The 22,821-nt window shown below is 28.6% G+C and overlaps 1 protein-coding gene across 4 annotated transcripts in view; it reads right to left on the bottom strand.

The window, feature by feature from the left end:
• Positions 1 to 22,821, bottom strand: part of Nedd4 (E3 ubiquitin-protein ligase Nedd4) — a 137,851-nt gene that overhangs the window by 3,773 nt on the left and 111,257 nt on the right. For all 4 annotated transcript variants that reach the window (XM_075360268.1, XM_075360266.1, XM_075360267.1 and 1 more), the window contains exons 11-20: positions 20,823 to 20,966; positions 20,636 to 20,694; positions 18,222 to 18,287; positions 15,761 to 15,990; positions 12,130 to 12,251; positions 10,095 to 10,335; positions 8,549 to 8,777; positions 7,751 to 7,920; positions 5,099 to 5,201; positions 759 to 810 (exon numbers count right to left, since the gene is read on the bottom strand). In XM_075360268.1, coding sequence (XP_075216383.1) covers positions 5,099 to 5,201; positions 7,751 to 7,920; positions 8,549 to 8,777; positions 10,095 to 10,335; positions 12,130 to 12,251; positions 15,761 to 15,990; positions 18,222 to 18,287; positions 20,636 to 20,694; positions 20,823 to 20,966 — 1,364 coding nt within the window. In that variant the 3' untranslated portion in view covers positions 759 to 810. The remainder of the gene's footprint in view (positions 1 to 758; positions 811 to 5,098; positions 5,202 to 7,750; positions 7,921 to 8,548; positions 8,778 to 10,094; positions 10,336 to 12,129; positions 12,252 to 15,760; positions 15,991 to 18,221; positions 18,288 to 20,635; positions 20,695 to 20,822; positions 20,967 to 22,821) is intronic.

Genomic DNA, 22,821 nt, shown 5'->3' with positions numbered 1-22,821 from the left:
TATAGTAATTCAGCGGTAATTCATTATGGATGAATGAGTACCAATACTCAAACTAAAAATTTAAAAAATTTTTGTCTCCATCCTGGTGTATAAAATCATTAATGTGATTTTGCAAAGAATCAGTTGAAACTTCCATCAGTCTTCTGCTAAAATGAAAATCAGAGGAACATTTTCTGCCCAATTTAAAGTATTCAACCCACTTATAAATATTTGCATGAGAATACACTTTTTACCATACTGTCTTAAAATCCACAAGTGAATTTCAAATGTAAAAGTGTGTTGGTTTTACACCTTTAGAAAATAAAAATCTTATCACAGCAAGCTGTTCTTCCACAGTACATGTTTCAAGTAGAATTAACATTTTAAATAACAAAAGAGGTTATAATAATGAAAATTATTTTTGGACAGTGATATTTTCAATTTTTATGGCTTTACAAGCACTCCCATGAAATATTTTTAGTTTGGATGGAATTTAATGTTCCAAAAAATCATTTACATAAAAAAGATTAGGAAAAAACTTTACATAAAAAAACAAATGGCAGAGAAGAACTACATTGTTTTACATCATATAGATTTTATGTAATAATTTATATCTAGTATATACTTCCTTGTGACATATTACACCACTTATTCAATGTAAGCTAAAGTACTGGTTAACAAAATACTACAAAATTCTATTAATCTAAGCAAAACAACATAAATTACATTTTAGGTCACAAAAAATAGAATAGCTAAATTTTTAAGTAACTAGCTATTACCTGAAGAAATATTGCATGATTTGAGAAATCCTCTGTTTGACAGCAAAACATTCTACAACAAGAAAAAAAATATTACATAATAAAATACTTCATGGGACAAAATAATCACTGAATTTTTTTATAATCCAAAAAAATCTAAGAATAGTCAAAACCTCACTAGTTGAATTTCAGGGTAAACATAAAGCAAATATACTTTCTCTCATTTGAATACCAGGGTTTAATAATAATATATATTATTAACTTTCATAAATTGAAAACAGTAAAATAACTAAATTATTAATATTTTGTCACTCAAATGCATTTAATTATCATAAAAATTGGCCTTCAAGCCAACCTTGAGTCATAAAATCACAGTGTTCTGACTAATTTATTTCACTTCTTTCCACTTACAGCTAGAAGATTGGGTTGATGAATTACTATCTTACTTTATAATTACTAAATTCCTTGACAATTTGCATTGCATTACAGTGAAATTAACTCATTTTTCAACTTGTCAAGAATAAGGGCAAATAATAATTTTGTAACTATCTGTATAAACGTATAACTCAAAAAACTTCTGAATTAGCACCAAAATCAAATTTGCCTAATGTAGAAACAGAGCAGCTCACATAAACCACAGCTTCTCCCTAACTGAATAAAGCAAAAAATCTCAGGGCAGTACTTGAGGTTAGTTAATCGCACACGTACATGCACACACACACACACAGACAGACAGACACTTTACTGAAATTAATTTTTTAAGATTCATATTATTCCTTTATACCACTGAATTATATTTAAATTCTATTAAATAGACCACATAGTACAAAATATTGAGATAACATATATCTTGCCTTAATCCCTCATGAAAGTACTTTCATGGGATCCAGCATCCTCAAATCATGATTGAAATAATTCCATTATTGCATATTAAAAATTAAAAAATTAAAATCCTAAAATAATGAAAACTGCTTATTAATTTTTACAAGTGTGGCTATCTGCTGCAGTTTTTATAAGACTTATATTTATGTATACAATATTTTTGATTTTATGTCATCTTTATTGATTTCTAAATCTATGTTAATATCAGAAATATAATGTTTATTGTTTATTAGATGGTTTGCCATATTGATAAATCTAATTTATTACTTCTGCAATTTCTATTATGTTCAAGAAATCACCATCAGTGCATTTAATTATATAAACTCCACTCAGATTGTTTATTTTTTATTATTTATTGTCTTTGTTTTTAAAATATTTCTTTATTGTACATTTTAGTAATATTTTCACTGATATTATTAGGGTATAAATACTTATTTTTTTCACTCTTTCGTGTTTTATTATGTATTAGTTGTAAGGTAGTAATTTTGTTACTGTGTTGATAATTGTTTTTTTATAAATATTATTAATTAAAGTAGTACTACATCCATTTTCAACTGCTATATGTTTTATGATGTTTATTTTATTATATAACTTTTCTTTGTTATTTGATTGCTCTATTAATTATAAATGTATAAGTGTTAATTTAATGAGACCAAAGGTGTTAAGATTTTTTATGAATCATTCCATTATTAGGCATAGGTTTGCTATATACTGATGCTTCAATTTAGTTTTCCTTGTTTACTTCAAAATTGACATCTAAATAATTTAACATTCTATTATCTATTTCAAATGTGAACTTTAGATTTTCATTATAAAAATTTAATTTGTTTAATACTATTAAATTTTCATACAGTGTCTACATTAAAATGTTATAAATGTGAATGATACCATGTACTAATTTACTCTTAAAGTCCTGTAAATATATTTCTGACATAGTTGCCGATAGTGGAAATCCCATACTTACAGTATTTTATTATGTTTAATATCTGTTATAAAATTCAAAATAATACTGTTGACATATATTTCTGACCTTCTTGGTTACTTTTTTAATTTAGTTTTTAATAATGTAATGCTTCTTTTTATTAATTTATTATATTTCTGAACTTTCATAAAAACCAGTATTTGTTTTATCTAATTTTACTATTAAATGATTGTTTGTATTTAATTTGTCTCTTAATTGGTAAATTATTTGTTTATTGATAAATGGTATATTAGTAAATTTTGTATTTTTAATCTTTTTGATATTGTAGCTAATAAAATGTAATTCTTCCTTATCTATAGGATTCAATCTTTTGGAATTTATTTAAGAATCTACAACAATGTTAATTTTATTATCAAATAAATTTAATTCAAATGCATTAGTAATAGATTATTAATTTTTCATTATCATTAAAACTAATACTGTTAAGTTTTAAAAATTTATTATTTATTAAAATATTATTTATTTAAAAATTTTTTATCTATAAATTCAAACAAAATTTCAATTTGATAAATCATCAGACAGCGTTTGACAAAGAGGAGTCTCATAAAATCTGTAACAGATAGCAGCACTCGTCTAGGTTAATACCCAATTTTTATTATTTTAGTATTTTTATTTTTAAAACTTTATTATCCAACAGAATTATTTCAACTATGTCTAAAAATGCATGATCCTGTAAAAATACTTTCATGAAAAATTAAGGTAAGACATAAAATTAAGGTACAGAATATTGAGATGAAGACATATCTTATCTCAATATTCTGTAGTAGGTGGTTAATTTAATACAAGTATATAAATATATATATAAAATTTCAGTACTGGACAGAAAAATTTGTAAATGCATTAATAATATTAAAAATTTCAAAACAAGAATCTAAAATAAAATTAAAACAATTTTTTTTAAACAAATTATATTATAATCTAATTATAAAATTTGACACTAACTGAAAATGCAGGATGCCAAGAAAATTGATTCTTGGAAATTAATATGGCAAGTTTAACTTATCTAATTACTGTGTTTTGGTGGTTTATATTTCATATAACACACATACGTGTGCGTATATGTAAATGTATATACAAATATATATATGTATGTGTATATACGATGTTTGTTCAAAAAAAGACCAATGTTTTTAATTACGCACCAATGGAGATATTTAGTGACATGCGGTCGGCAGCAATGTGTTCTGCATAACCTCCTCTGTAACCACACGTTCTTAGATTGTTGATATTTTGTTTAGTTTTCGTGTTATTTCAGTGCAACATGCTTGTTAGTAGTGATTATTGTAATGTGCAATTTTTTGATGATTGAATTTTTATCTCAATGTTGTAGCCATAAACCTAGCTTTCATCTCCCATTACACTCCATTGCATACATGTTTCATTGTCATTGGTTTGTTCAAGGAGCTGCTGGCAATTGTCCACTTGATGTTCTTTCTGCTGTTCGGTCATCAAACTAGGAACAAACTTTTGCTGCAAGTTCAATTTTTTAGTCAAAATGTCATGGCATGATCCAATCGAATACTAACCCTTTCTGCAAGTTCTCTGACAATCAATTGGCAATCTGAATGCACCAGATCGTTGATTTTCTGAACATGTGTGTCATCAGCTGAAGTTGAAGATCTTCTGGGTCAACGGTCATCTGCAACTGATTGATGATCACTTTTAAATTGTGAAAATCATTCGCAGCATTGTGTACAGCCCAGAGCATCATCTCTGTAAGCTTGTTTCAAAACTTGAAAGGTTTCTGTGAAAGTTTTCCCCAGTTTCACACAAAATTTTACATTGTTGCTCCTGAAAAACGCACTGCCAAATCTAGGCTGTAATAAATCCAACTTCATTTTGTAGTCATTATATAGATCACATCTGTTTTTTCTACTTTTTTTCAACAAACTGGTTAATTATTTTTCAGCTGTAGTGAGTTGGCTTTTTTTTGTTAAGTTTTTCAAACAATAATAAAAGATGAGCAAACAAAAATACATCCTCACAACATAGTATATATAATGACATTGGTCAGTTTTCATACATGTAATTAACATCATTTGCACACCAAAATTTAATTTCACAAAATAGATAGTTTTACTTACAACAAAAGAAAACTATAAATATTACAACAAGTTAATCTAGCTAAAGATGGCAAAATATGGAGGTGTTGTTTAGATGCTAAATTACCAAATATATGCATTACACTCCTTCCAAATCAGGTAAAACAGTAGAAATTATAATAATACTCGTTGATATAATAAGTTACAGCACAAAACTTCTTAGACCCTGAAAGCTAATAAACAAAAATAAAGGTTCCATAGCAGCTACAAAAAAAAAATACAAATTACAGAAATAATAAAGGTTATAATAGTAACAGTTACAATAGGATTTTAAACAGAAAATTACAACTTAGCAGACACACATTACCAGTCATGACACTATAAACTCAATTTCCATTCTTCAGTATCAATGGTCTTAATATTAAACTTGCATCAATAACAATAGACAAACTTACTCAATCAACACCAGCAAAGCCTTGGGAACCTTCTATTGCCTTTATTAATCTATCTTTCAGCTGTTGATAACTTTCATATGGTGGAAGATCAAGTCTATTAAAGCTGAAACAAAACAAAAGAAATTAGTGAGGAGTTAAAGATTCAATAATAATATACAACAGTGCACATTAAAAAACATTTTGTTATTAAAGTGCAAAACCAAAAATTCTAATTTTCCATTAATTCAAAGTTTTCCCTTAACTAGGATATTTTCTATATAGCAAAATGTAAAAAAAAATCAATAATTTAAACTTTTTATTTTTAATTCAAGGTCATTTTTTACAACAGGCTTTCAATATATTCAACAATAATGCTTTAGTGAAGATTTCCCCATTTACTAAATACAATTTTGTAACTGGTTTAAAAATATCAAATACAGTTCCAATTAACATAAAAAATAAATAAGGGAAAAATCCATATAACATGACAAAATTCTTATTCCTACAGATTGTAAGCTGTTTTATAATTTTAACAGAAATAAACAAATGGTAATCCTGTACAAGTGTATCTTGTAGATGATAATTCATTACTCATAAACACAGAAAAGCACAAAATCTTAAAATTAGGCATACCTGAAATACATTACACCCTAATGAAAAAGAAATTCTTGAAGTCAAATAACAAAGTGCTAAATTTTTTATAAGATAAATAGAAAAAATCTCTTAACAGAAAAATCCACAGTATTTGATAAATATAGATATATGCCATATAATAATTTACTTTATTTTTTGGAGCCATCTTACAACTTCATTTGATAGTAGTATAAGTGTGTATTTCAAGGTTACAACAGCCTCATTACATATTAAAATTGTATCGCTCATTCAGAGTTAATTGTGTTTAAGTTATTAAAAATCAAAACAAATAAATAATTACTATAGTACCTACTTATTTATTAATTTTATTTTTTCTAATTTACAATGAACTCAATGTAAGTGACAATTTCAGTCTGATGATGGGGATCATAACCTTAAAATATGTAGTAATATAAATTAAAAATTCACATTTAAAACATGATATTATGATCACTCATGGATTAATATTATTAGATGACCTTAAAAAACCAACTGTTTAAAGAATCTTACATATAATCTACACCTGCAAAGCAAAATAAAAATTTCTTATTAAAAAAAAATAGATACATATTACAATAAGGCTGCAAAAAAAATAAGGATACATATATAACAAGGTTACAAATGAAAGGGAAAGAACAAGATGAATATTGCTCTATTCCAATTACACCACTCCCGGATATACTTAAAATAGGTAATGAAAATAGAAAAATTGTTATTACACATTTTGAAGAGGTTTTTATAAACTACTACATTGTTACCTATGTTTTTTATTGAAATGATACAAATGAACAACCACAAGTATATACTTTTATATTACATGAATCCCTTCTAATGTTGAACTTGCTCCTATAACTTTAGTAATATGAAAAATTTTAACTTTTTTGTTATTCCTTCAACATCAAATTATCACGTACACACCCCGGGTAAGCAATCCACATTACTTGTTTTGGATTGCATACACAATTTTTTTGGCACTTCAAAACAGACATCACTATTGTTTGTGCAGCCTTCAGCCAGAGTCAACAAGGAAAACTCCTTTTTTGTCCCAAAACACTGGGCACAGATCTTTCTAGTAGAAAATATTGGCTTGCATTTTTCAGTCTAGCCTACGAAGTATGTCATTATTCCACAGATTGTCATTTCATTTCAGACATTGCAATACTCATATCTTGTTCCAAGAGACAATACGACTCAAGAAGTCATTGCCTAGTTATCTATATAAAATCAAAAAATTCAATGTGCTGCCCAAATGTTTCATTTTGTGATTTTCTATGAACATCTTAAGCACCCAATGTGCACACAATTTCTGATGATTTAATTTCTCAGATACAATGATTATGAAATTTCCAGAAAGTGCATGGGAAGACATGCAATTGTAATCATCTATTCTCTTTAATCCTGTTATAAATTGCATAGATCAATCATTGGAAATCAAAAACAATTAATGCTCTATTATGTCTATTGTATGGACGTTTTAGCATCCTACATTAAACAATTGTACCTATTTTCATAGCAATGAATCACTCATTGAATACAGATCAAATACCACATATGGCAGGCGTCTTAATTTTTTTTAAATATTATATTCATACAGTGAGAAGCATACAAATTAAACAACTTTAAGTATGGTTTAAAATAATTCTCAACATATCAGGCAACTTAGCACGTGAACATAAAATAGCAATCACAGGGCTGCAGCAGCAATGTTTAAAAACAGAACTTAGTTTCTGAATATATCTTGTATATTTAGGTTACAAATATCATTTTGTTAACAATAATTCACAGCTTTAAGTACAATTATATGTAAGAATGAATAACATCCATTACACTGAGAATGGTACAGGCTACTGAAAGTTGTATTTAAAACATTACTTGTTCCTTAAATGTTTTTTTTCTGTTTTTTTTTTTACAATATTGTATATTCAAAATTTACAGTTTCATTAAAACCTGGCCTAAACTTCTGAACATATAATAATTCTAGAAATGACACAATATATATATATATATATATATATATATATCAAAATATATAAGCATTACCATGTATGAGCACGTGGAAAGTTATCAGGTGTTCCCCACTTTTCAATAGTAAATGTCTGTGGACCATTGCTGCCATATAATTCTTTAAAACCATTCATTGGGACTCTAGATGTTCCTGTTACAAACTGTAGTAGTCGTGACCGCATTTCATTGTTAAATGAAAGAACAACCTATAAAACATTTAATTTAAACGATATTTAAAAAATCAATAACAAAAAGCAGTAAAAAAATAAGTATTGATATAAAAATAAAGAATAAACAAGAAATATAATACAAATCTAACAAAAAATTACTGCCTATACAGCATCAATCAAAAAGGATTAACATATTTCTTTTTGGTGTAATTTTAGTAAGGTTGATCTGACTATTTTATAAAATAGATGGAACAAAAGTAGCTGATATGTGCTTACTTTATTAATTACGCCATTCTTCTTTGTACATTATAATAATAATAACTGATTTAATAATAATCATAACCACAATAATAATTTCTATCTTTTTTTTTTATAAAACTGAATTTATCATAAATGTCTAAATAACTTTTTAAAAATTATATTTACATTAAAATTTCACAGCACAAAAATGATGAAAAGTAATATCTATATATGATTAGCACATTTTAAAGCAATTTAAAAAAAATATATTTAAAATGGTAGCATAATCCTGATTTTGTGCCCCTCTCAAAAGTTCCTTCTTTCATTAGACAATAGTACATTTTAGCATGCAATGGATTAAGCAAAATCAACAAATTATTCATATTTAAAATAAGTACAAATATAACAGGAAATAATTACTCACCCTCCAAAACCACTGTATAACAACATGGTTAGGATGGTAATCGCCTTTATATGAAGTATTTTGTTTCCAGTCTTTAACATCAATATTTTGAATTCCACACATTAAAAGTTCTAACTCATTTTCATCAAATATTTTAATCAAATTTAATGGCACCAATGCATTAAATCCTTCAAGAAATGCATTCATTTGATCTTGTACACGCGATACAAATCTCCATTCTATAACTAATCTGAAAGATTAAAAACAATTTATAGATCACAATTTTACAACACTGTCAGTACTTTAAATGTAAATATCATTAAATACTTTTGTTCATTTATGATTCCTGACAAAGTATTCTCACCTCTCAGACATATAAATTCACTCAAATTAAATATATTCATTTCTTAGAAAATTAGTTTCCTGTACCCACAAATAAATTAAAATTAACTAGTCTTTGATAATTCATCTCTCATCTGCAATCGATACTTCAGTGCAGTTCATAAATCATTTTAACGATAAGATAATTAAAAGAAATTAAATTTACCTATGATTTCATCATTAAAGCAAACTTCCAGAACAAGAAACACGTAGAAAAACAAATAAGTAGGAAAAGCTGGAGTAAGATTATTATCGTCACATTATTCTAATAATAATAATAATCTACCAGTACTTGCTCGATTAAAGAAAAACAGTCATAAATATCTTAAGATTAATTTTAAAGAAAAACATTTAATTACTAACCTGCTAAATTCTCTACAAATGCAAAATTACACTTTCTATTAACCAACATAGTCTCGTGCTAGAAAAGTTTGATTATCAGTAATTCATTTAGCATACTTGCTGAAACCCATAGTGAGTAACCAATTTTTGGCTTTCCCTAGTATTAAGATAAATACATAATACCATACTTTGGTAATACTAAAGTGAAAAATTATTCAGAACTCCAACATGCCCAGAATTCTACCTTAATTTCATGAGCACATTCTGTTTACTTGCAGCCAAGTAAGGACAACAACAAAAACAATGATGTTGATAATTGTTTTATTTTATATTTAATATTAAATTATTAAATAACATTAAAAAAAGATTACTTTATAAATTCATCCTTAAAAAACTTATATCTAGACTTGTATGTCCAAGACTACCTTCATCAATGGCAAACATAAGTTCTAATTCAGGATTGTTTTCTTTCATCCATAATAATGAATTATATATAATCTACACTTCTCTGAATCTACACTTCCGTATCTTTAAGAACTATTTGTTTCCCTAACATCACTTTATAAAATGGTTATTTTTTTAGTTTTGAAGGAAATGGGGATATTTCTTGATAATAAACAAATTATTATCATTGTTGAACTTTAGTAACTATACAAAAAAATAAATACATCAATAATTTCCAAGATTTTGGGAGACTGAATTTCTTTTGCAACTTTTTTTTTTTTTAATAGGAAGCTAATGGTCATCACCATTAACATATGAGATATACAGAAATAAACTGTTTTACAGTTTTGTTAAAAAAGAAATTAAAATTAAATTATTAAGTAACATTAAAAAAGATTACTTTATATATTCATCCTTATTTTCTTCAGTAAGAGGAATGTTTGCACCGTTAGGTTTAAGCTCACGTTGACTTGTATGTCCAAGACTATCTTCATCAACAGCAAATGTAAGTTCTAATTCAGAAGGATTGTTTTCTTTAATCCATAATAATGAATTATAATACTCTGAATCTACGCTTTCCATATCTTTAAGATCTATTTGTTTTCCTAACATCATTTTATAAAATGGGCGAATAAAGAAAGCTGAAACAAATTATTGTCAATGATGTGTTATAAAAAATCATTAAAAATTGTCAATGATGTATTATAAATAAAACATTAACTAGTTATTTTATTTTAAATATAAATTACTATGAAAACATAATATAAATTATTATGAAAAAAAATGTATTATACAAAATCTTTTAAGATTTCTTCTTCATTAGAGCAGCATTCTTTTAATAAAATATTAACTACAAAATAATTTGTAGAATTAAAACTGAGATTTAAAAACTTACATGCCATTACTGTTTTTATAGTAATACCAGTATAATAATATTGTAACATAAATTAATATAAGTGCAATGAACACTTTAAACTAGAAACCAATTACAATACTGTACACATATTTTGACTAAACTCACATTCAAATATAAGAGCCAATTACTCATAGTAATAAATTTTTTAATTCGTAACAATTTAAAAAACCAAAATATTATATTAAGAAAGCAACATAGTAAAACACAACTTCATCAGAAATAGATTGAATAAAATACATTACTCCTCAAGATATTCATTCAGGTATTACAAAACCATCTGATTATAAGTATGTTGTTTGATCTTGAGTAAGATAGTAAACTGCATCTTTACCATCTTACTAAAATCCAAATGACACATTTCATCAAAAAAATCACAGGCGTTTTTTAATACAGGAATTCATTATCAAGTTCCTACTTGAAGATGAAACTAAAACTTACAGCAGACTAACTTCTATTAAGCAATATGTAATGCCATGACCTTTCATAATATTTAGATTTTTTCGTGTCAATTTGTTATATCTAAAAGTAATTAAACCTATAAAATTACCTCCCTTCCAGCTTCTTACAGAAATCAGATTCTGGATTTTTGTTGTACTCTGCGAGTGTTTAACTCACATCAGGACCACACAAAACCAGGAAAGTAAGGAGGATGGGGAAAAATTTTTCCTTCTTACTTTCTAAATGATTCCAATCATGAGTGAAATTGACGTATTTTATTGAGGACTTTTTAACATATACCGTGAAAGGTTTTCCAAATGCCTGAACATAAGAACATAAAAATCAAAATATAATGTTTGTTTTAATTCCAAAAACAAAAATCAAGTTTCCAGATCGTGCTGCGATCAGTTGAATCAAGGCAAGGACAACTGCTTAGGTGATAATGAATATTACTGATTCTATCTTTAAAATATTTGATCCACCTTTTCACATTCCTGATCGTTAAAACAAATATTTTGAAACCTCTGATTAACAACAGCTGTTAAAATTCTGTCAGCAATAAATTCCACAATAATATGTAGACAAAAGAAGACAGTGAAATCAGAGATTTTACATTAATAAATGAAGGAGCTTAGCAGGGAATTAAAGTACTGAAAATGTAACTCTGTACGCCCTCAAGTGATTGTAAAAAATAACAATTAATTAAAACAACAGTTTTTCTAATGTAACAAATGAAAATAAAAACAGTACTTTATAATATTTGGTACATACTCATGAGTGTGTAATATTCAAACAATGAACCTTTTTCATAATATGTATAGAATCTGATGAAATTGCAGAAATAAAGACTTGTACCATTACTGTGAACCATCTGACCTATGGATACATTCACCAGCCATGTAAGGAAATAAATTCTATATCCTTCCTCGAAAATCTCTCAGTTTTTACTAAGAAAGTACAAAAACCATATATATATATTTTAAAGCTATGGAAAATATGAATACTACTTCAACAAATCTTGTTTATAAAAAACTAATCTCTTAACAAAAATTTACTGAGTACAAATAATAGACATTCATACCATCCAATAGTTTTCCATGATATACAGCCATCCCTGCAATCCGGCCAATAAACTTAAAATAATTGAGATGTTCTTCATTACACAGCCCAGAAATTGGATTAATCTGAAGAGTATAATTATCCCTGAAAATGTTATCATAAATTATATACTAATTTTATGAACGAAACAAGAACTAATGGATTAATGTAACTGGTAACAACTGACAGAATGAAATTAACTTTATATTCTAAAGTAACATCTTTTCTGTCAATGAAACCTTTTAGAAAAAATATAAGTAAATAAAGAAAGAATTTAAACCCAACTTTATTCTTCTATCAACTGTTTAAAAAAAATTTAATAAATAATAGTATAATTAATTTTTTTTAAATGATTGTGTGTAAATAACAGTCAGTTTAGCTTTATTTTAAAAATAGATTATTTCAATGAAGAAAGAAATTTTAACATATATACATTGAAAAAGAAAGAAAAATATATATATATATTGATCTTATATTTCACTTAACAAGCAAGAGGAGTTTTGAAACTAACCACCAGCTCAATGACAAACTCTAACCTAACATAGAGATGATCGTGTACATTTTGAAAAAAAACGCTCAGCTTTTAACTACTACTTCTTATAGAACTTTTAACTACCTATGATCCAAAATGCATTTTAAAGTAAATAATTATGCCAAACCTGGACGACATAAGATTTTAAAAATAATTTTTTTTGTTCCTATCAATTCAAAATACACACCTTAAAATTTAAGTTTTTCAATTTTCCAAAGTTATTGTTTATACATATAAATGTGAGTGGTAAATTTTTTTTACCTAAAATACTGGCAATTTAAACAAACAAATTGATACAAATTAAATTAATACAAATTGATTTAGATGTTACAGAGGATATTTTGATGAATGACCATTCAACTGCTGTTATAAAAAAATATATATATAACCCCTGTTAAAAATCGCACACCTGAAAATTAACAATTTTGGAACAGCGGTTAATATAAGTTGTTCATTAATTATAATCAGATGCTTGAAAGCATTTAACTTCCCTATTTCAAAACTGCATGTAATTATCAATTATCATCCATGGCATTACCAATTTGGGAAAAAAATATTAAATTAAATTGATTTTATTGCTTTTTTCACAAACTATATCGATTTTTTTTTTATTAAAACACACTGTAAATAATATACAACAGTATTACAAAGCAAAATACTATTGAAGGAGGCAATATTAAAAAAGTTTAGGGAATTAAACCATTTTTGAAATTAGACGGTTCTTTTCCCCTACAACCAAACTTTTACAACTAATTCTTGCTGCAATGGCTAGGTAAAAATTTATTCTTGGAAATTATTGTACTTCTGTAATTCTTTTGACTAACATTCAAGAATCAGCATCACTCATCAACCAGCAACTGGAGTATTTTACAATATAATCTTCTGTGTTTACATATTTCAGAGTAATAGAAAAAAATAATTATACATTTATTATTAAAAAGATTATAATAATAAAAAATTTTCCCTACAACCAAACTTTTACAACTAATTCTTGCTGCAATGGCTAGGTAAAAATTTATTCTTGGAAATTATTGTACTTCTGTAATTCTTTTGACTAACATTCAAGAATCAGCATCACTCATCAACCAGCAACTGGAGTATTTTACAATATAATCTTCTGTGTTTACATATTTCAGAGTAATAGAAAAAAATAATTATACATTTATTATTAAAAAGATTATAATAATAAAAAATTTAAGTAAAAAAGCAAGCCAGTGACCAACTTCACACATCTCTCCTCTCATCATCATATGATGATACTTCCCATTACAATTACATATTTTTAAATAGAAAATAATTTATTTCTTTACATATAATTGAAAATTAAAAAGATTCAGGATTAATGACTGAGAATTTTATACAGTTACTAAAAGAACATTTTGTCTGTTTTCTAGGCTGTAGTATATGTTTGACAATTCTACAAAAGGATCCATTCTAGTCACCCACCTCAAATTTTTCCTAGCTGAAGCAAGCACATATGAGGTCTGTTCAGAAAATAACCAAACAATTTTAATTACGCACCAACAGAGATATTTAGTAACATGTGGTTGGCAGCATTGTGTTCTGCATAACCTCCTCTGTAAGCACATGTTCTTGGGTTGTTGATATCTCATTTAGTTTTCATGTTACTTTTATTTGAGTGCAACGTGTTTTTGTAATGCGCAATGATACAACATAAAATTCTGTGTGAAACTGGGGAAAAGTTTCACACAGAATTTTTTATGTGTGAACAAGCTTATGAAGATGATGTTCTGGATCGTATGCAATATTACAAATAGTTTTTGAGATTTAAAAGTGGCCATCAATCAATTGAAGATGACCTCGACCAGAAAGGCCTTCAACTTCAACACCACATTCAGAAGATCAACAATCTGGTGTTTACAAATCACTGATTGACTATCAGAGAACTTTCAGAAAAGGTTACCATCTTAATTGGATCATGCCAAGACATTTTGACTGAAAAATTGAACATACATCAAGTTGCAGCAAAGTTTATTCCTCGTTTGATGACCAAACAGCAGAAAGAACATCGAATGGATGTTTGTCAGCAACTTCTTGAACAAGCCAATGAAGATGAAACATTCATGCAAAAGATCATAACAGGAGACAAAAGCTGGGTTTATAGCTACGACATTGGACAAAAGTTCAATTATCAGAGTGGATTGACAAAGGATCACCACAACCCAAGAAAGCAATCAGTCTTGATTCAATGTCAAAGTGATTCTGTTTTGTGTTTTTTTTTTGTTTAATGGAATTGTGCTTTTCGAATTCTTGCCTCAAAATGAAACAGTGAACTGTTTGTACTATCAAGATGTTTTACAATGGGTACATGAAAAAGTCCACACAAAGGACCAGAGTTGTGGCGAGACAACTCACAGTTCTTCACCATGACAATGCACCCCCACACACTCAGTTTTGCCAATTCGTCACTTTTGTGCTAAAAATCAGATGGCTGTCCTACCTCAGCCTCCCTACATGCCAGACCTAGCTCCTTGCAATTATTTCTTATTTCCAAAATTAAAAATGATGAAAGGACACAGTTTTGAGACTATTAAAGAAAATTTGTAACAGACCTTAACAGCCATTACAAATGAAGCTATCCAGGACTGCTTCCCAAAGTGGAAACACTGCTGGGAAAAGTGTGTGACTACGGGAGGGGTGTATTTTGAAGGGGTCAAGGACAAATAATCTGTAAAATGAATTAAGATTAAAAAAAAAATTTGGTTATTTTATGAACAGACCCCACATACTATTATAAAAATAAAAAGAGATGAAACCTACAAATGCACAACTGCTCTATTTTTGAGCAAAAAACTGAATATTTTGAGTTAAAGATAGACTCTATGTACTTAACTGAAAATTCCTATATAAACAAATAGTAAACTCAGTCGTCTATGTATATAGCTCAGAACTTGGTTAGAAACAAACCAGTTAGTTGAAGAAAGTTAAAAACCATACTTTTTTACATACACTACAATATTTCTTTCTCGTTAGATAACTAAACTAAAAGTCTTAATGATCATCATGGAAATATAAGATATTGTAGCACATTAAAAATATACAAAAGAATACGGTTACTTACATAGCACTATATTCAAATAATCCATAATAAGGATTAAACATTTCTTTAGATAAAAGGAAAAACCATTCCCTGGCAAGACCACCATAATCTAGACCAAGTTCTCCATCAAATTCAACCCACAGCTTTGTTTTTAAGACATCTGTTTTTTGAGGATTACTTATAATTCTATATGAATCTTCAAGAATTGTAGCTCGACTAACTTTTATTTCAAACTTGTTCGGCACATTGTTCTGAAAAATGTACATTAAAATTTTACACCACACAATATAACAAAAAAAAATAAATACAAAGCTGTTGTACAGTAAGGTACGGTATGTTTACAGTAAGGTCCATTTGAACTGGCCGTCTATATAAATACACATATGATTTAGACAAATGGTGCTTGCGTAGCTCAGCTTTTAGCAACGTAAGTTAGTCATTTTATTCTTAGTTCTTTATATTCATACTTTAATAATGAATAGTACAATTCATGATCCTGCCAAGAGTGAATTACGAGGAGTAATCCAATTTTTGACGACCAAAAGCAATTCTGCAGCCAAAATTCACAGGCAAGTATGTGATGTTTACAAGCCAAATATTAAGAGTAATGCTAAAGTAAGACAGTTCATCTCAAGAAGTACAAACAAATGTGTATGGTGAAGAATGTAGTGATCAGCCATTAATAACAACAGATGATTGGATTGAAAAAGGAAAAAGGTGACAAAAAAAATTCCAGAAAACTGGCCATTCTCATGTCACAATTGTCGCTGATATTTCCTGATCTTTGATTTATGAAGTTTTGACCAAAAAAATTGGGTTATTAAAATTGTGCTCCAGATGGGTGCCAAAGATGTTAAGAAACACACACAAGGATTTTTACAACATTACAAAAATAAAATGATGAACTGTTTGATTAACTTGTTACTGAAACCTGATGATCTCTTATTCAAATGTACAGACAAAGCAACAGTCAATGCGATGACAACATTCACCATCTCCCAAGAATGAAAAAGTTCAAAGAAGAATGTTCAGTAAAAAAACTTATGGCTTCTGTGCTTTGAGACAAAAAGGGTCCTGCATGTTGAATATATTGTGATTGCAGAAGTACTGTGAATTACATGTCATAAAACATCTTTCAAATGTATGTGGGTGCTAACCAATGGGAAGTAATTGCACAAATTTTGTTAGAAAATCTTCCATCACCCACCTTGGAACCCAGACTCAGCTCCAGTGATTATTCTCTTTTTCTTCGCCTTAAACAGCAGCTTGCATCACAAAGGTTTGACAATGATGACAAACTGCAAAATGGTATTAGTGCATAGTTTAAGTTACCAGCAGCAGAATTTCTTGAAGAGGGAACAAAAAAGAACTAGTGAAAAAGTAAGAAATGTGTTGAAGGCAACTAAGTAGAAAGGCAGTAAAAATAAATTTAGTTTTTATGCATACATAATAAAGTTTCTTCTCATTTTTCAGTTTTCTTTCTATTTCAAAACAGACCTTACTTTAAAAACAGTCTTCATAATAATTACATTAGTTACATAAAAAAAAAGATTTTTTTTATATTACAATATAATAATAAAACATAAAGACTATGTAAACGATTAAAACTAGACATCAAAACAGAAATATATAAAAATACAAGTAGAAGAATTCCAGAGATAACCTAAATTTATTGTATTAAATGGTTTATTACATTTATTTCAATCATTTAATGTGTTTCAAAGTACTCTTTGACTTTATGTTATATCTTATAACATCTTGTCCCATTTGATTTTTTCCAAAATCTATTCCTTATTCAAGCCAATAACAGTAGGTATGTTATGATGAAAAAGCTAATCATTGTTAGTTGTTTGGCTGTTAAGACTACGTCTGGTCACGTTCTTTACATAGTATCATGTAACAAGTACCATGTGACCCTCGATGAGTTCGTATCCTAATGTTTGTGAGAATATTAAGAATTTTACAGATATTCATTATAAAAAAAGAAATGTTAGTGAGTAGAGAATATTTTTCTGAACATTTTGGTGTTTTTATGAATGTATTATATTTAGAAAATACAGTTGTAAAACTGCTGAGTCAGAGTCAGCCAGGAGGAACAAGTTCCCAATGCATCTTCAAGTGACATTTCAGTCATTTAAAATGTGAATGATTCATACAACTGCTACTTTCTAAAACTTATTGAAATATTAAGTTTCAGCAGCTTATTTCACTGAAAGAAAACGCACCCCCTTTCAAAAAAAACCATACACTTTTGTCTCTTATTAGCCATAATAAAAAAAAATCGCCAATCTCCCAAGCAGGTATTCAGAGAAAACCCACTATAATAAAAGTAATAAACTTAGGACAAAATGTAGACAATTATTTAAAAATTGTCTAATTTATGACACAATGAACCACAATCAACTTGTCTATGAGCCACAACTTTGTTAAATCTAAGGTTATCCGTATAACTACTATAACATACATTAACATTAATACTTACTGGCTTTCTTAACTGTGATTTCAAATATTCATATTTCCTCTTATAGTCTCTAGAATATGGTACAGCCTGAAAAGCCAAACAAGCAGTAAGTAAAAATAAACAATAGATTTATAAATTGTTACAGAAACATAATGTAACTGCATAAATCAAAATAAATAGCAGAAATAATTGATTGAAATTTTTCATATTGCTTGTGGAAAAACAACTTTCATAGAATACAAAATTTATTATTTTATAATCTATTTCATAAATATATAATTTATGAAATTAAACTTAATTATATTATACATAAATTAATGATTTATGAAGTTTTAACAAAACAAGTAAAGCATTCAAAATTTTACAAAATATTAACTAAAAGTGATTCTCAACCTTTTTAACTCCATTACACTCAAAAAGTAAAAAAAAATATATAATGAATATTTCACAACCCCCAACTCTAGCACAGTGAAACCTATCTAAAACTATTTAGCTGCGTTAACAGCAAAGGGTATGAACATGCACAAATGAGGTGTACAAACATGAGCAATTTACAGGTTTTAAATTGATAAGAATGTGCTCCTTGTTATTCGGTCTGCTTGCATAATATTCACTATGACAGCATCATATTCAAACATGCATATGATACTTTTGAACACACCCTTGTGCTCTCAACAGTATAAAAGGAGCGGAAGGGATATTAGAGTGTCAGTTTACTTATAAATGGAAAACAAATGAAGTTTGTTGCCTAACTTAGGCTTTTAAAAGCCTAGTTTCATTGAAAATAATAATTGAGGTTTCAGCTTCTTAGTTTTTCGGTTTTTTAACAATGTACTGTTTGTTTTATTTTTCAATAAGGTACTTATGCAAAATGGATAAATCTGTGAAAAAACGAAGTGAGCCGCCATCCACATTCATTGAATGACATCCCAACTCCACAGGGGAAGACACCCGCCTAGTGATGTTTCGATCACCACCCCCCTCAGGTTCTTGCTCTGTTGGGCTTTAACAAGAGTCATCTATAGCCGTCTGACTTTTTACAGCTAACTGAGCTTGCAGAAGCGCAAACCCTGCGCCTAGTTCTACTTGTTATGAGCCAATTTTGTTAATTTCTCATAATTCAAGGCAAATAAAATACAACATATCACCAAACATGTTGATCACAACAACATGTTCAAACCTGGTATAATTTCAACGTTCACTTCACAATGAGAAAATCTGTGTAGGTTGTGCTGTTTCTAGTAATCATATAGTGGGGGCCAATAATATTTTAATAAACTGTCAGTACAGAAGTGTACTGTACAATTTTCAGAAAATTCTATTCTATTCACAGTTAACAGATTGTGAAAAAGAATACGATTCAACAAGACAAAGTGTTGTGCCACACATCAAATGATTCACTAGCAATTGTACATGCAACTTTTACAGAAGAACTGTCAATAGAGGGTGATGGACTCCATGTACTCCAGATTTGATGTTTCTTCAGATTTTTTCTTTTGGTAGCTATTTTACAGGTTATGTGGAATACAGGTTATGAATCAAATCCCCTCACTATCAATGAACTAAAAGCAAACATTCAACAAAAATCAATGTTTTGCATCAGATGAATCTCAGAATGATCACTCGAGAACATAAGTGCATCGCAGTATAGGGCGCTCACTTCAAACTTCTTTTGTCTTTTTGAAGACTTAGCTGAGAGCCAAAAGATACATCTACAAATCACAAATAGGGAAACTGGCATTACCACAAATCATAAACAGGGAAATTGGCATTACAGAGAGTTAACTGTGAATACCGGCACTATCAGATTAAGCAATCGTGGGCAGATAACAAGTGTTCTACATGTGGTGAGATACATGGAGGCACACTGTGCATCTATAATATAGATGCATCTATAATGCATATTACAGGTTCATTCTGTATATAGATATATATAAATTATAATATGTGCATCGATAAATACAGATGCACAGCCAAAAAGAAAACTTTAGTTGCAATGAGTTTGGGCCATGGCTTAATCAAAAACTCATTTGACTCATGATGCTGCTTCTAAATCTGAATAGACTAAGTGTAAATTACATTTTATCCATGTGGTTATACAAAGGGTGCCAGAACCCTCTCACAGAAAAAGTAATATAGCCTAAATAACCGAATAGGAAGCCTCAGAATACAGACTTGTTTTACAGTTTACTGTAACTGAAACAATAATGGACAATGACTTTAGGATCATAGGGTTTACAGAACAAATAAAACAAGTATTTAATGAAACAACAAATGTAAGGTCAATGTGGTTGTTTTATCAGAGACTAAGAAGAAAGGCTGAAAAAAGAAAAACTAGTAGTATGATCATTTTTATAGGACTGATGATAAAGCTGTTTTATGCTGTGTTGATAAGAGGAAAAGAGTAAAAGTAAGAGTTTTTTATGTTCACTTACTGGTCCTGCAATTTGAGGATTAGACAATCGAGGATCTTCCCACTGTGTAGTCCTAGTATCTGAAAGCAGAAAAAGTTGCTACATAAATTTATTGTAACAGATTCTATTAAATCATATTAAATTTTAATAAACATTTTTCAACTAAAATAGTAAGCCATATATCACAAAAAAAAGGTTTCCAACTTACTGTGATCAATGAAAAATATCCTGCCATCATTATGAACCCTTTCTTCCCAACCTTCAGGTAAAGGCCCTAATTCATCCTCTGATCCAGCAACTCTACGTGCTGCTGTTGGTACCTGAGCTTGATTAGGCATTGGACTAGCTCTACCTACAAAAAAAATATTATCAATAAAATTCATGAAAATGAAACCTTTATTAGTGGTCTACAATAACAATAACTTCATTCTACAGAAAATATTAATCGACTAGAGAACTATCCTTATATTATTATATATCACTGAAAAACTGCACTCAATAGTAAGAAGGTATTCCTTTCGCTCTACAATTTTTTTTTAAGATAACTTAAAAATAGAAAGGAAACCAAATGTGGAAAAGAACAAAGCTAGTTTATTTTAAGAATTTAAAGATATGCAATTAAAATATTCAAATTTTTAGAAAAATTCTTCATGCCCACACTATTAACTAAAATTTAATTTACTCATAATGGATGACATGTATTACTGATATTTCTTTAACTACATGCTTCCGAGGAGGAAATACATTAACATCATATCCTAAAAATCTTTGCATAATACTCCACACAACTGCAGCCAAAACTCTTTACAAGGGCTGAGGATGACATTGCAAGGGATCAAGTATCCACATAGATAACTATGCAAGGAAAACCTCAACCATAATCACACACACAATCAACATCATCTACTCAGGTAAGTTTCTAGAGGATCGAATATATGAAAGAAAGTCTCTGGGGTAAAACAAAGCTGTAAGACAGATGTTTATATTCCCACTCTTCACATCAATTCTTTCCTGGGTTAATAAAGCTCCTTGAGGTCTAACGTTGTGGTATACTAAGAGAAGCTGGAGCAATTTTCCTTTAATAAGCAGGTCCAGAACTTTAATTAAAAACCTGTAGCATCAACACACACCTTCTCAGTATGATGTGCATTCACATTTATCATTTTGCTTCTAAACACAATTGGTATCATTCCTTAAGAATTCCTAAATGCTCTAAGTACAATTTTACCAGCAGAAAGCATGACTGAATTTCTAGCACAAAGGTGAACAACGATTTTTCTATTGCACTGAATCATACTTTGATTCAAGTCCATAATAGTACATGCATGATTCATTCCCAATGGCAATCCTGTTCAACATTTCTCCTTCACTGGTGTATTAAGAGAGATAATGCAAGCTGATTTAGTCCCATCTAATTCATTTTGTGCTACTCAAAAGAATCCTGGTATCCATTATGAAAACAATTTTCAGAATTTTAAACATTCACGCATTATGCTACAAACTAAATCATCAGAACAGTTATCAAAAGTAGACAGTGTCTATCGTCATTTATTTATTAGTTTTTCCACCCATTACACAATATCAATTTTGTCACAATCTGAACAAGAAGACTTGTTTATGTTCCATTAAATGACTAATACTTCTTACCATAATTAAATAATAATCCTGATAAATAACTTAAGTGGATAAATTTTTGGCTCAAAAAAATAAAAATAAATAAATAAACAGTGGCTGTTCTTCTAATGTGCACTGCTCAAATACAGATGTCATTTTTAAACTCAGCTGCAGCTTATGCACACATTTATTACTCTTTTTTTTTTCTTTTTTTTTTTTTTTATTGCTTCAGAGGATGAGATGAATGAAAATTTTTGTAGTGTGTGAAAATGCCATGCCTGAGCAGGATTCAAACCCGGGACCTCCAGATGAAAGGCTGAGATGCTACCACTTAGATGAAAACTGGATGCATTTATTACCTAAATACTGTTAAGTGAATATAATTAAGTTGGATGACTATCACTTTTAGAAACCACTCCTTACTTTATCTATTTTCAGCTCCAGATCACAAAACTATTTACTATTTCCAGTCACTCCACATTAGTTTGTAACCTATTTACAGATTTCTTTTGATATACACATAAAAAAAGATAAACCAATAATAAAATTACACGCTCTTCAATTTTAATTTTTTTTTACTTTTTTTCAACCTT

Source organism: Lycorma delicatula, chromosome 3, assembly GCF_047948215.1.
Source record: "Lycorma delicatula isolate Av1 chromosome 3, ASM4794821v1, whole genome shotgun sequence".
In the NCBI taxonomy this organism is placed as follows: Eukaryota; Metazoa; Arthropoda; class Insecta; order Hemiptera; family Fulgoridae; genus Lycorma; species Lycorma delicatula.
The sequence above is the reverse complement of the archived record's forward strand: the minus strand, read 5'-3'. Positions and strand labels throughout refer to the sequence as shown.